The following is a 15,171-nucleotide window of genomic DNA, read 5'->3' as shown; positions in this document are numbered from 1 at the left end:
TTGCATGCAAAAGTCTGCTGTAAAATTTGGAGTAGTGTTGCATTAGGCACAGTTTACTGCTATGGATAAAGGGATAGTTGAGTAGCAGAAGACAAAGGATAGTTATAAAGGGGCATTGGATGCCTTGTAACTAATCCCTACTTGCATGCAATAAGGATTAATTACAAGAATGGGTCACAGAACAGCATTCTAGCAGAGGTTAACTATGTATTAGCTTCAACAACCTACAGTGCTTAGCAAGGATGTTCCCATCCAACACCTACCATCCTATAATGCCTAAGAAATTGACCCCAACGTATTCTGTGAAGATAAGCCCTACAGAATCAATATACTGAATATACTGCTGGAGATGTATTAATGCAGAATCAGAACAACAGATGTATTTATGCAGAATTAAGACACTACAAGAGATGTATTATGCAACAGTATGAGACAAATGTTTCTGAACCTGTTACATCCATTAGTATCTCATAAAAGTAAGTATCTCTAATCCTGTGCTAAAAACCTTCACCACATTATGTAACAGCTCTCCAAGGCAGAAACCACTGGTCCCACTGGTGCTTAGTGACTCTATTGTCAGGTAAACAAGAAATATATTTTGAAAAAAAAAAAAAAAATAGTTGGAATAGGACCAGAATATATTTCTGCCAAAGGCAAAAGTTGATGACATCATAGAGCAGATTATCGTCTTTTAAGGGCACAAAAGGTGATATATTGTTGTACATGTTGCCACTAATGACATTAAGAATAGGAGTCTGCAGACTTTCTCTTACTTAACAAGTAATGCTGAAAAAAAATTCGTGAGTTAGGGTTAAATTTGAAAGTGTCTGCAATTCTGCCCAGACACAATAGGAGAGGGTATATGATGAGAGCCTTGTCAACCAATTTGGCCCTTGAGAGATTGTCCAAGGCTCATGGGGTAGAATTTTTCTCCACATGGTATCTTCTGAAAGAAAACTGCTAGCTTTGGGGGGGGGGGGATTCACAAACAAATAGATTAACAGAAGCTGCAGACTTAATAATGGTGAAAGCGATTCTTGCACTGCTTCCATTGAAATGAGCAGTAGACTGGAAAGCAAGGTGCTGGTATTTCAAGAACTGCTGGGATTCATCATGGAACAAGTAATTACATGGGCTGTGTTAGTGTAACTAAGAGTAAGAACAAATGTATGTATACTTGCATGTAAACCAATGCTAGAAGAGTAGTAAATAAATTTGATGAATTTCAAGTGCTGCTCAAGACATTAAAGGCAGATATTGTTGGGATATCAGAGATGTGGTGTCACACAGATATAAGTAATGCAGAATTTTAATGTGGGGAGTACAATGTGTACAGAAAGGATAAACAGTAAAGGAAGGGAGGAGGGGTTAAGCTTTTAGTTAAGAAGCATGTAAAATCTAAGGCAGTGCCTACAGTTTACATGGGTGTACAGTGCAATGTTGAGTCAGCAACTGGGGTGCATTGGATCTATATAGTTATCTTAAACGAGGCAGCAAAGGAAGTAAGCAAACCCATAGCATAGCAATAATTATGAGAGCATTCTTGAATTCAGGGGAGGTTCCACATAGACTGGAGATGTGCAAATTTATCTCCAATTCCAAAAGGCAATCAAAGCATTACATGAGTAATTACAGATATGTTATTCTGTTCCGGGGAAAATAATGGAGTCACTGGACTCCATTATTAAAATAAAGAAACATTGCAGAATCATCTAGACAAGACTGCAGTTATAGGTCCGACACAGAATGGGATTCGAATCCTGCCTCGGGCTTGAATCAAAGTTCTGCAAAACCTTGGAAGGTGCATTATGGCCACAGAAGCCGATGCGCCAACAACTACCAAAAAAAAAAAAAAAAAAATTGTAAAGGGGAAATTTTGTCTTACCAATTTGATTGGATACTATGATGTGGTCACAAAGGAACTGGATGCAAAAAATAATTTTTATATCATTTATTTGGATTTCAATAAAGATTTTGATACTGTTGAACATGGGAGACTAATGTACAATTTGGAGCAGTGTTGTATTGGAGGCAAATTGCTGCTATGGATAAAGGGATGGTTGAGTGGGAGAAGACAGAAATGTGGTAATCAATGGACACTGTTTTTCGTGGACTAATGTTATTAGTGGTGTCCTCCAGGGTTCAGTGTTGGGCCCATTGTTGTTTTGTATATTTATCAATGATATTTATGAAGTATATCAAGCTTAATGTCAAAGTTTGCAGATGATACAAAGGTTGGCAGGCTTGGTAATAACAGTAAAGACAGTAGTATGCTGCTGCAACAGGATCTGGAAAAGTTGGGCAGATGAATTGAGAATTGGTAACTGAAGTTTAACATTGACAGATGCAAAGTACTGCATATGGGTAACAGTAGCTCCAGAAAAATATACCAACCGTGTGGTGCTACACAGGGTGACAGAGAATGAAAAAGACCTGGGAGAAATTGTGCAGTCAGATATAAAGTTTTCTGAGTAGTGTAGACAGGCTTCCAGAGCAGGTCATGGGGTCTTGTCAATAATATACAGGAATTTTGCTAGCAGGGATAAAGGAGGTGATAATTACCTTGTACAAGGCAATGGCCAGGGCACAACTTGAGTACTGCATACAGGTCTGGAAGCCTCATTTTAGGAAGGACATAGAGTTGCAGGAACGAGTACAGAGAAGAGCACAATGAGGTTGGTGAAAGGAACAAAGAAAGCTCTTGCCAAGAATGGCTTAAATTTTGCAAATTGCAGGAGACTAGGAACCTGTGAGGTGATCTGATTGAAGTGTATAAGGCTTTGAATAGTTTGAGCAAGCCCAATGCTGATGGCATTCTTCCTCATGCTCAGATTATGCACTTGAGTGGGCTTAAATTCAAATTGAGGAAAGACAGTTGTAGAAGAGATGTGGGCAAATTTGACTTTAGCCAGTGGGTGTTTGAATTCTGGAAGAAACTTCCATCCATAGTGGAATTTGATAGCTTAAATCAGTTCAAGGTTTAATTGGATAAACTTTTGGAGTGAATGGATAGGTGCAATGGAAGTTATTTATTTATTTTTTGGTTGATGCTGTATAAGCTTGCTTTCTTGCATCATATGCCTCTACTAATGCCAACGCTAATATGAAACTTCTGGTCAATGACATTCTGGAATTGAACATAGGTGTAACCTAGCAGTGCCGCCCAAAATCCTGATGGCCAAAATCCTGACATCCGAAAATTCCAACAATCCAAATGTATTTAAAAAAAAACAAAGTTAGGGTCTATATCTCAAAAACTGTTTTTCCAATAAAAAATGTTTTTCATGTAATCAAAACAGCCACTAAAAACATTAAAATTTTATTTGAACACATGGAACATGTACATTACAGTTATTCAAACTGTATATAATAATGTTAATATTTTATGCCATATTAATGAATAAACAACACACACTTATATATATGTTTATACTAACAGTATACAATCAGTTCACAAAAATCACATTATTGACAATAATCACAGTTATCAAAATCACAGATTAAAATTTGCAAAAAAAATCATACAAATCTTAATATACTTCAATAATCTTAATAGTAATATTTAAATAATCTTAAGTATTATAATAATAAGAAGAGAATGGGATATTTTTTCCTGTTACCCCTTTCAAAATATCCTGCCAGCACCCACGTTCATGCCTAATGTGCTTTTCAAAGAAATTCATGAAAGTACAGCTAATAACAAATGAATAAATAAATACCTGTATAATTACAGTTTTAGTTATACTAATGATATTTATGGCAAATGTTACGCAGCTGCTGAAATTTTTATATTCTGAAAGTATTCTTATTTCAAGTTTTTTATCTTTAGCATTTCAATGCTATACCGTCATTATTTGCTCAAAAGCCGTATACAAATATCAAAATTCAACTTGAAAAATTGCAAGTTAAGTGCAATATAAAAAAAGTAAAATTAATCAAGTCATTTTTATTTGCTGATTATATTTTAAAACTGTTTTTTTCTGTAACAGAAAACATGATCTTCAAATTGAAAGAGGTATTTGTCATTAAAATTTTTATTATTTTTTATATTCTTTCTATAGAAAATTAATCTAATAAGGTAAATTTTTACTTACTAAAAACTAATAAATATATAGAATTATATTCATATATTTTTACAATATAGTGGATACTGTCAGGATTTTGGGCCACACCCATAACCTAGTGCCACCCAAAATGAGATAGAAAAAATGTCTCAAACAGTTTGATCCATTTGCCATTGTTTTTCTGTGACTATTGTCACTTTATTTATGCCTACTGCAGAATGGGTCATGAAATATGCCTCATGCAGTTGGAAGCAGGTATAAAACAAGTTGAAACACTGAAGGCATCTAGATTGCATTGAATGTTACTGTCAGTAACATTTAATAGAAATTAATATGCAAACGTCACATGTAAAGTAATTACTCATTTTTATGCAAATGATGTGGGATAAACCTGTCCCACATCTATATTAGATGCAACTTCAAATATGTAAATTTCTTAAAAATTTTATAAGTATAAAGAATTTCTGGAAGTCAAGGCACACTTGACAGTTATTGTATGTACCCAACCCAGCTGGCTGTATAGGAGTCAATAGATAAACCAAATAAATTAATAATAGTAATAAACCTTCTGTGTACTTCGTAGCAGTATCCATCACAGGGTGGATCCTCCCCTCCCCATCAATCAGAGAGAAATAATATAAGAGCAACAATAATAATACTAATAATAACTACCGACCCACAGATTGCATTAGGGAAAATTAGTCGGCCAAAACTACCAGCTGCAGACTGATAAAGAGATTGAAACCATGATGGGGGAGACACCTAGAAATACCTGAGGTTGATGCAGGCTCAGCAGTTAGATCACAAGGAGATCAATGCCTGCCTGACTGAAAAAAATACTATTGGAGTCTCAGAAGCCTGTCCAATGGAAAGCCAAATGGAGGGAACACAGTTAAAGCCATAAATGCCTGTGTAGTTCCAGTGATAGCATACTCCTTTGGGGCTATAGAATGGACTAACACTGAGCTGGAGTAGATTGTGAGAAAGACAAGAACAGTGATGTGACCAAGAGTCACCAACACCACCTGAATTTGGCCGTAAAGAAACTGACCATAGTTTGGAAAGAAGGAGGAAGGCTTGATAGACCTCATCAAGTAACAGGAGAAAGCGATAGAGAACCTGAAGGATTACTTTCAGAAAATCACAGTGCCACTTTACCCAGCCATAAGGAAGATAGACAAGTGGCATACCCCACTCAACCTAATCGAGGAGACCCCCCCCTCCTGCCTAGGTAGAACAAACAAAAAAAGCTAGAAAGATGGGTAAAGAAGACACTCCATGGCAGACACTACAATGACTTTCATCAAAGCCACATAAATAATATGGCTTCCAATGCATGGCTCATGAGTGGGATGCTCTTCAAGGAACACCAGGAACTATAGTAAATATATTGTCAAGAAACCCAGATTGACAGATGGCACATGTCAATGTGTCACCTGTCCTTAAAAAATGATCCAACACATCACTGCAGATACAGGTTGATCACCCAGATGGAGTATACTCATAGACATGGCCATGTTGCCAGTATAATACATCAGAAGCTAGTGAGGAAATACCAGTTGATCAAGGAAGTGAACCATATTACAAGTATGAACCCCAGGCCATACTAGAGACTGCAACCAACAAGCTGTAATGGGACTGTACCATAATAACAGACAAGGCAATTCCAAACAACAGATTGGATATAACCATCATTGACAAGAAGGAAAATCTGATTGACATATTGGTGCCCAACACTGCAACCTTCAGAGAACTGATGAGGGAAATATCAGGATGTACACAGACCTAAGACAAGAGATTAAAGATATGTGGCCTATGCAATAACCATCATGATCATCATGTCAACCACTGGTATGGTGCCAAAGATCCTACTTAAGGGCCTAGCAGCAATAGGTCTCCCAGAGGACACCCAGAAAGTTGCAATCCCAAACACTTTAGTATTAGCATTAGTAGAAGCATATGGTGCAAGAAAGCAAGCTTATACAGCATCAGCCAAAAAAAAACCCCTTCCCATTACACCCATCCATTCACTTCAAATGTTTGTCTAGTTCTGCCTTGAATTTATTTAACCTGCTAACGTCTACAATGACAGATGGAAATTTGTTCCAGCAATCAACCACCCGCTGGCTAAAGGCAAATGTCTGCACATCTGTTCTACAACTGTCTTTCCTCAATTTTAATTTATGCCCCCTCAGGCAATTAATCTTGGTAAGAGGAGGAAGAATCCCATCAGCATTGAGCTTACTGAAACCATTCAAGTCCTTATTCACGTCAGTCATATCACCTTACATGGGGCCTGGTCTCCAGACACTGTAATTTGCAAAACTTAAGCCTTTCTTTGTAAGAGCAACCCTTTGTTCCATTCACTAATCTTGCCCTTCTCTGTGCTCGTACCAGCAGCTCTACATCCTTTCTAAAATGAGGCCTCCTGTATACAGTACTCAAGGTGTGGCCTGACCATTGCCTTATACAACGTGATAATCACATCATTATCCCTGCTAGAAAAATTTTGGTATATCGTTGACAAGACTCCATGAACTGCTCTTACAGACCATCTGCACTGAAAACTTCACTGTACTGAAAACTGCTCAGAAAACTTCATATCTGACTGCACAATTATCTCCAGATCCTTTTCATTCTCTACCACCCTGAGTGTAGTACCACACAGTTGATACGTCACTCTGGGGTTACTGCTACCCATATACAGTACTTTACATTTGTCAATGTTAAACTTTAGTTGCCACCTCTCAGCCCATCTGCTCAACTTTTCTAGATCCTGTTGCAGTATCGTACTGTCATTAGTGTCATTAACAACCTACCAATCTTCATATCATCTGCAAACTTAGACATTAAGCCTGTCTAAGTTTCATTAAGCCTTCATTGGTATCATTAATAATTACAGAAAACAACAATTGAACCCTGGGGGACTCCACTAATAACATTAATCCATGAAGAGCAGTGTCCATTGATTACCACTCTCTCTGTGTTCTTCCACTCAACCATCCCTTTATCTATAGCAGCAAATTGCCCTTAATGCCACACTGCTCCAATTTGTACAGCAGTCTTTCATGTGCAACAGTATCAAAAGCCTTCCTAAGATTCAAGTATATATCAGAATTATTCTTTGCATCCAGTTCCTTTGTGACCACATCATAGTATCTAATTAAATTGGTCAGACAAGACTTCCCCTTAACAAACCCATGCTGTGTCCGAACTATAACCGAAGTTTTGTCTAGAGAATCCTGCAGTGCTTCTTTAATTAGTGCCTCCATTAATTTCCCCAGAACAGAAGTTAAACTAACAGGTCTGTAATTACTTGTGTCACCCTTTGATCTCTCTTTGTGAATTGGGGTCACATTTGCACATCTCCGGTCCATGGGTACCTCCCCCTGAGTCTAAGGAAGCTCTTGTAATTATGGCTAAGGGTGTGCTTAGTTGCTTTGCAGCCTCCTTCAATATAACGTTTATTTTCAACAATTTCTGCTCCACTTTGCTCTCAGTTATTACAAAATCATTTGGCTCACTTCCAGAATTTAATACACCTCTGGCATTCCCCTTCCTTGGATAGTCAGGGAGTTCCTTGACCAACAGTAATAACTGCCCTGTGCACTTAGTACCAGTATCTTTCATGGGGTGGTTACTCTTTCCCCCATCAGGGAGAAATAATTATAAATATCATCATCATCATCGTGGATCTGTTTTAATTGTAACAATTTCTGCAACTCTTTTCTTTCTTCAAAGTAGCATTCTCCTTTAAATTATTATAAGTTTTGAAATTAGTTTTGAAATTTTTTTCTTTATCATATCAGATCTTTCTGTTGTTAAATGCGTAATATTCTACTTTATGAGGGGCTTGTGAAAAGTTTGTGGCCTGAGTATGAATGGTTTATTTGATAAGTTTGGTAACATGTTTCTTTTCAGCATAGTCTCCTTTGGAGTCAATATACTTTTGCCACTGATGCTATTACATTGATTCCAGCTGTGAAGGAAGTTTTCTCTTGCATCTGCAGGAATGCATTTGCTGCAATAATGACATCACTGTTGGTGGGAAAATGGATGCCATGCAGGTATTTTTTCAAATTAAGAAATAGGGGAAATTCCAGTGGTGTTAGAGCTAGTGAATATGAGGGATAGTCCAAGATTTCAAAGCCACACTCATGCAGTGCAACCATGGCATTGATATACTTGTGAGGGGTATATTGTTTTGGTGGCATAAGACTCTTTTGCTGAGGTTTCCTTGTCATTTGTCAGTTTTTCATGCAAATGCCTCACAAGGTCAGTGTAATATTTCTCTGTGAGTGTCTAGGTTTTCTGAAAGCAATCCAAACACTCCATTATTATCCCAAAAAAATCGATGCCATCACCTTAACAGCAGAAGGAATTGAGTTGGCTTTCTTTTTGAGGAGGAGAAGAGATGTGTGTGGGCTTCTTCTTTGTCTCTGGTTGAAAACGATGGACCCATGGCCACAAACCTTGCAAGGAGATTTGCTGAATCTGCTTGCAAACGATACAAATGTTCACTTGATATGACAACTCTTGTGCATTTTTGATCTGCTGTCAACAATTTTGGGACCCATTGTGATGACACCTTTTTCATTAGTGAGAACCTCCGATATTATGTAGTACACACATTCATACGAGATGCCAAGGCATTGGAAATGCACCAAACTGCCACTTGTTAATCACTCATCACCAGATCATGTACACTGTCAACAACTTCTGGAGTGATAGATGTTGCAGGTCTTCAATAGCATCGGTCATCTTCCTGGCTGTCCCTTCCTTATTTAAATTCTACTGCCCATTTCTTAACCATGGAATAGGAAGGGGCATCCTCCCCCAAAGTTGTAACCATATCCTTGTGCCTTGCCTTTGGCTTTAGTTCCATTTTTTTCTCATATTGGATGAGTGCACAGTAACTGGTTTTGTCCATCTCTCCTCATTCACACAACACTGTTGACTTCAGGACTTGTAATAAAATAAAGACTTTATTGAAACTGCATGAAACTTGGTAGATTATTATTTGAAGTGTTATATATTAATTACAGAAATTTTTAACATTGTACCACTATCCTTTCATGCTTAGGCCCTGAACTTTTCAACTCCCCCCCTCTCATAATATATATATATATATATATATATATGTATTTTTTTATAGATATATATGTATTTTTTATTGAATTCTTTAGATTGCAAAAAGTGTCCAGCCTCAACTGCTCCTAATTACGGTCTTTATTTAACAAGGTGGCATAAAATTCCTCCAGGAATGACTTCCCGTTGCATAAATTTAGATGGTAAGAGATGTAACTTTAATATTATGTAATATTCAATATCATACCCTATGTTACAAAATGTATAAATGCATTAAAGAAAAGATCTGGCTGAGTTCAGCTTATGGCTTTGAGCAGGCATGTAGTATCATTATTTTCCCAAAATGAAGTTGTCACACATCAGGCTTTGTTACAGGATGCATGTTCTGCACTGTAAAATCGCACTGTTTTTAGAAGAACAGCTTTTGAGTTTGTCAACTACCATCACCATACTTCATAGCTGAGATGGTGCATTTCTTTTCAGAATGGAGAAAATACTGACTTGCAAATTTTTAATTAACCTTAAGACTGAGCAAAGCTTCCTCAAACTTTTAATTAACTTTATAGCTGTTTAAAGACCCACTAAGCAAGAAAAGTAACAAGAAATGCTTATATTATCAGCACATTGAAAGAAAATCATTTGTTATGCAAGAGTTGAAGATGCCATCTGATGCACTATTGATCAGATGGAATCTTTGGTTGAATATAATGACCCAAGCATTTATTTTTATATTACGTGCCTAGTGGTCTCAAAAGAGAAGCTTTGCTCCATCGCAAGGTAAAACATTCCTTGAGTAGCTACCATACTTTAGTTTTTCCATCTGATGAAACAGCATATATTGTTGAAAACCATCACTACAGAGAATCTATTCCGCTACTCAGATGAAGAGTTAATGCACCTATTGCTGTGCTTTAAACTTTCATTTTGAGAGGTTTATGGGTGGAAGCTTGTCTGTAGACCTCTTAGAGATGCAGTACTCTGTATATAGTATATATTTGCATTGAAAATTCCTCCTCCTGTTCATTCTTGGACTATTTGAGTAAATTTTTAGCAACTTTATGTATGGCTTTTCTAGATAGCATGACTGACTTTTTGATTTCTTTCTGTTGTCAAAATACATGCTCTTCCTGGTTGATGTTCAGCTTTGGTATGGCCAGCTCTTCCATTTGCATAAAATGTTCCAAACAAAAGTCTTCAGAATGTTGATTCTTCAAAATCTGATGATGTTCAAATTTGATAATGCTATGTAAAAAGCTGACACCTGTATATATCACTGGCACTTTGTTTTATACTTCTGTGCTACTACTACTTCACCTTCCCTCTGTGGTATTCATTTAACCAACAGATTACATAAAATATGATTGTTTATTATTAGTGTCTTAAATAACATAAATTATATTAACATAGAATTTATGTTACCAAAATATTGGATAATTATAAGAGCTTCATGGTCTGACATTCAGGCGCCTCCGTAGCTAGGTGGGAAGGAGCAGCAGTGTGTTGCACACGCTTCTTGATTAGACCAGGGTTCAAGCCCGTCACCACCAAATACAGAGGATGCGGAAAGGTCAGGGAATGACCACCGCATATCCCGGAGCAATATGGCCTTAGTTGCTAATGCTCCTAAAAACCAAATAACAATAACAAGTCTGACCACCATCCTTCTGGAAGCTCGAACCTCCAGCATATTTGAAAAATAATGTATTAAAACCAGTTATCTGCCCAGTAGTGAAGAGATTGTGAATTAAATAATTAAACATTACAAAAATGCATTAAATAGAAACAGTAATATATAAGAATACATTAAATGATAAACATATTAAACATTGACTTGAAAAAAATTTTAAAAGTTGGAAGGCACCATATACATATTGTTTACATTACATCTAGGGTGACTATCAGAAGCATTGAAATCTGTCTTTCTTCACCCGGCTGCCACCATTAAATTAAACATGGACTCTGTTGTAACTAAGAGTAGGAACAGGTGCATGTATATTTGCATATACACCAATGCTAGAAGTATAGTTAATAAAGTACAGTAATGCGAGCAAATGTATTTATATCATATGTCTGTAACTCATCCACCACTTATAGTATCCAAAAAAAGATCAGAAATTTGGTGGAAACCTTAGATGTGTTGTTAACCTTAGAACAGAAACTAGATATTTTTAGATGACTTAGGAAAGGTGAAAATCATAACATACTTATGAGAAGAATGATCGTGGCTCCTCAACAATTTGTGACAAAAAAGCATAACTAGTGACAGGTTTTCAGTGTTAAAAAGTGCAAAGGAAGTATTATTTTAAGATTAATTTCACATTAAGAATTTTATGCAACTAGAAAATTAATGCATTCCCATAAATGCAGGATAGCTGGTCCTGTACTGAATGTAGTCTTTATTAGTAGTTACTAAATTACAGGGGGTGGACTAAGTAATGGAAACATCTGTGATAAGAGTGACAAGTATGCACTAATATGGTGCTGGGCCACCCATTTAAAATAGTTTGTATTCTACATGGAATAGATTCAAATAAATCTTGAACTGTCTTAAGAGCATTGGACCATTCTTTGTGGAAGAATGTTTAAAGCTCCTTGAGTGAGTGTTAAAGGTGGGCAAAAATCTGCTTTTCACTCTCCTCTCCAAATATGCTCACAGTAATGTTTAAGTCTGGTGATTGTGCAGGCCATAGAAGATGATTAGCCTCACCTTCATGCTCCTCAAATCAAGGTTGGACATCTGGGTGTGTGTGTGTATCAGCACATTATCGTCTTGAAACATGGCATTGTTTATGGAAAACAATTTTTGCACCATAGGATTAACCTGTTCACTGACCTGGTGGGAGAAGACAGAGAGTGGTTATCAATGAACACTGTTCTTCATAGACTAATGTTATTTATGGAGTCCTCCAAGATTCAGTGCTGGCCATTTGTTGTTTTCTATATATTTTTTAATGATATTGACAAAGGTATATCAGGCTTAAGGTCCAAGTTTGCAGATGATGCAAAAGTTGGCAGAGCTTATGTGGTTTTGTCAATGATATACTGGAGCCTTTGCTAGTATGGATAAAGAGTTGATGATCCCACTATACAAGAAATGGTTAGGCTGCATCTTGAATATTGCATATTGGTCTGAAGACCTCATTTTAGAAAGGATGTAGATCTACTGGAATTGATGCAGAGAAGGGCAACAAGATTAGTGAAGGGAGCAAAATGGTCAGTGTCTGGAGACTAGGCACCTGCAAGATGATCTTATCAAGGTGTTTGAGGCTTTGAATGGATTGGGAAATTTTAATGCTGATGGCATTCTTCATTTTGCTCAGACTTCAAACATTGTGGGGGCATAAATTCAAATTTGAGAAAGATGGTTGTAGGATGGATCTGCAGAGATCCATCTTACAACCATCCTTCTTTGCCTTCAGCCCAGAGGGTGGTTGATTGTTGGAACAACCTTCCATTTGTTGTTGTGGAAGAGTAGCTTGAATAAATTCAAGGAAGAACTAGACAAATTATTGGAGGTGATGGACAGGTGATGTGGGAGGTTTTTTTTTGGCTAATTCTTTATAAGCTTGCTATCTTGTATCATATGCTACTACCAATAAATATTCCAAGTGTGGTCCAAGGGCCAAAAGTTGATAATGTTGTAGAGCAGATATCATCTTTTAAGGGCAAAAAAGGTGATATTGTTGTACACATTGACACAAATGATGTTAAGTGTAGGAGATCTGCGGATTTACTAAGCAAGTACAGGTCAATGCTGAAAAAACGTTGTGAGTTAGGATTAAATTTGAAAGTGTCTGCAATTCAGCCCAGGCACGATAGGAGGGGAGTATGTGATGAGAGCCTTGTCAATCAATTTGGCCGTGGAGAGATTGTGCAAGACTCATGGGGTAGAATTTTGCTCAGTGTGGTCTGTGCTTGTTAAAAGGAGAGATTGCTTCTACAGAGATGGGATACACTTAAATAGAAAGGGTGCAAGAATATTTGCTGATGCTATCAAGGCAATGTTATGTAGGTCGGAAAACTGCTAGCTTGGGGAGATTCACAGACTAATAGATTAACAGTAGCTGCAGGCAGAGGTGGAAATGATTCTTGCACTGCTTCTAATCGGAATGATCAGCCCGGAAAGCAAGTTGCTAGGGATTTTGGGAACTTCTTGGGATCATGAAACAAGAAAATACATGGACTCTGTTGTAACTAAGAGTAGGAACAGGTGCTTGTATATTTGCATATACACCAATGCTAGAAGTATAGTTAATAAATTTGATGAATTTGAAGAGCTGGTCAAGACATCAAAGGCAGATATTGTTGGGATACAGAGACATGGTGCCACACAGATATAAGGAATGCAGAATTGGAATTTGGGGAGTACAATGTGTAGAGAAAGGATAGGAAGGGAGGAGAGGTTATGCTCTTAGTTAAGAAACACATAAAATCTAAGTGCATCCAGTCAACATAGATGAACAGTGCAATGTTGAGTCAGTTTGGTGTGACATAAGCACTGGGAAAGCAAAAATGAGGGTAGGAGTTTGTTATAGGCCTAATGACTCTGATGAGTACAATGAACAGTTATACAGAGAAATAGAGTGGGCCGGTAAATCAGTGTGTCTTATAATGGGGGATTTTACTGGAACTTGTGGATTGGTCACTCGCACACTAGCAAGGTTTTTGTGGATTTATTGGATGATTGTTTTCTACAGCAGCATGTTAGAGAGGTAACCATAGGGAGTAAACACTCTTGATCTGATTATCAGCAGTGGTTCTTCATGCATTAAGAATCTTCAGATAAATGAACCACTATGTGGCAGTGATCACAGTGGATTTCTGTATGATTTACTTAAAGATGTAACTACCATCAAGGTTAAAGGGAAGGGTTTTTGCTTTCGTAAAGATGACTACAGTGGTCTCAGAGATTTTTTAAATTCTATACAGGGACCAACTGATGATGTTACCAACAGCAAATTCTAAATGGGAAGCATTCAAGGAAGTAATCTTGGAAGTTACTAGGCTTTTTGTTCCAACTAAGAAATACTGTTCTAGGTTTAGGCCCAAATGGATGTCAGATGAACTAATGAGACTTGTGGCAGAGATGAAAAATGTATGGGATGTATATAAATTATCAGGTGACAGAGATGCCTATGGTAGATATAAGCCAGTCTATAATCAAGTCAAAAAGGAGGTTAGGCAAGTGAAGGCAAATTATGAGGAATCTTTGGCAAAGGATGCAAAGAAAAACAGCAAAGATTTCTTTACTTATATAAACTATGAAAGGAAGGGGACAAATTAGATTGGTTCACTTGATATTAGTGGTTTGACTGTAGATGATCATTCTCAGATAGCTGCCAAACTAAATGAGTATTTTGCATCTACAAGGGGTTTCCGAAAAGTGAGGTAACATATTTTTTCTCTTGATGATGTTTAATTATACAAAGTTGAAATTATGCACCAAGAAATAAGTGAACATGGACTACTTCTCCACAAAGTCACCAGTTTTATTGATGCACTTATCCAAACCATGGATCAGTTTATTGATACAGTACTGAAGAAGTTCGTGCCTGCACGCATTAACTGACATCGCACCACCTGATGAACTTCCTCATCTGTGGTGAAATGCTTTCACGAAAGGTGTTTTTTCAGAGGGCTGAACAAATGGAAGTCTGAAGGCACTAAGTCCAGGATGTAGAGGGGAATGTGACAGAGTTTCCCAATGATTACAGCACAACCACTCACAAGTGGTGTGGGTAATGTGTGGAGTTTCATTGTTGTGCAACAAAATCATGCCCTTTTCTGGAGTTCGGGTCGTGAATGTGGGCTTTCGGTTTTTCAAATGTTGCACAGTAAAGCTGTACATTGATTGTTCTTCCCTTCAGCAAGAAATCTACCAACCGAATGCCTTGGTGATCCCAGAACGCTGTGGTCATGACTTTTCGACAGTGGGAACAGTTTTGAATTTTTTTGCACACAGAAGATTTTGGATGTTTCCAGGTCATATAGTTTTCTTTTCTCTCCTGGGTAAAGTGAT

The 15,171-nt window shown here is 37.3% G+C and overlaps 1 protein-coding gene across 1 annotated transcript in view; it reads left to right on the top strand.

Annotated features, from left to right (window-relative positions):
- The window catches only part of LOC150086804 (endosome/lysosome-associated apoptosis and autophagy regulator family member 2-like), a 329,438-nt gene that overhangs the window by 133,543 nt on the left and 180,724 nt on the right, over positions 1-15,171 (top strand). The window contains exon 9 of the mRNA XM_090372273.1: positions 9,251-9,355. Coding sequence (XP_090228399.1) covers positions 9,251-9,355 — 105 coding nt within the window. The remainder of the gene's footprint in view (positions 1-9,250; positions 9,356-15,171) is intronic.

Source organism: Mastigoproctus giganteus, chromosome 4, assembly GCF_048544385.1.
Source record: "Mastigoproctus giganteus isolate SK-2022 chromosome 4, ASM4854438v1, whole genome shotgun sequence".
NCBI lineage: Eukaryota > Metazoa > Arthropoda > Arachnida > Uropygi > Thelyphonidae > Mastigoproctus > Mastigoproctus giganteus.
This window is presented reverse-complemented; position numbering and strand designations above follow the sequence as displayed.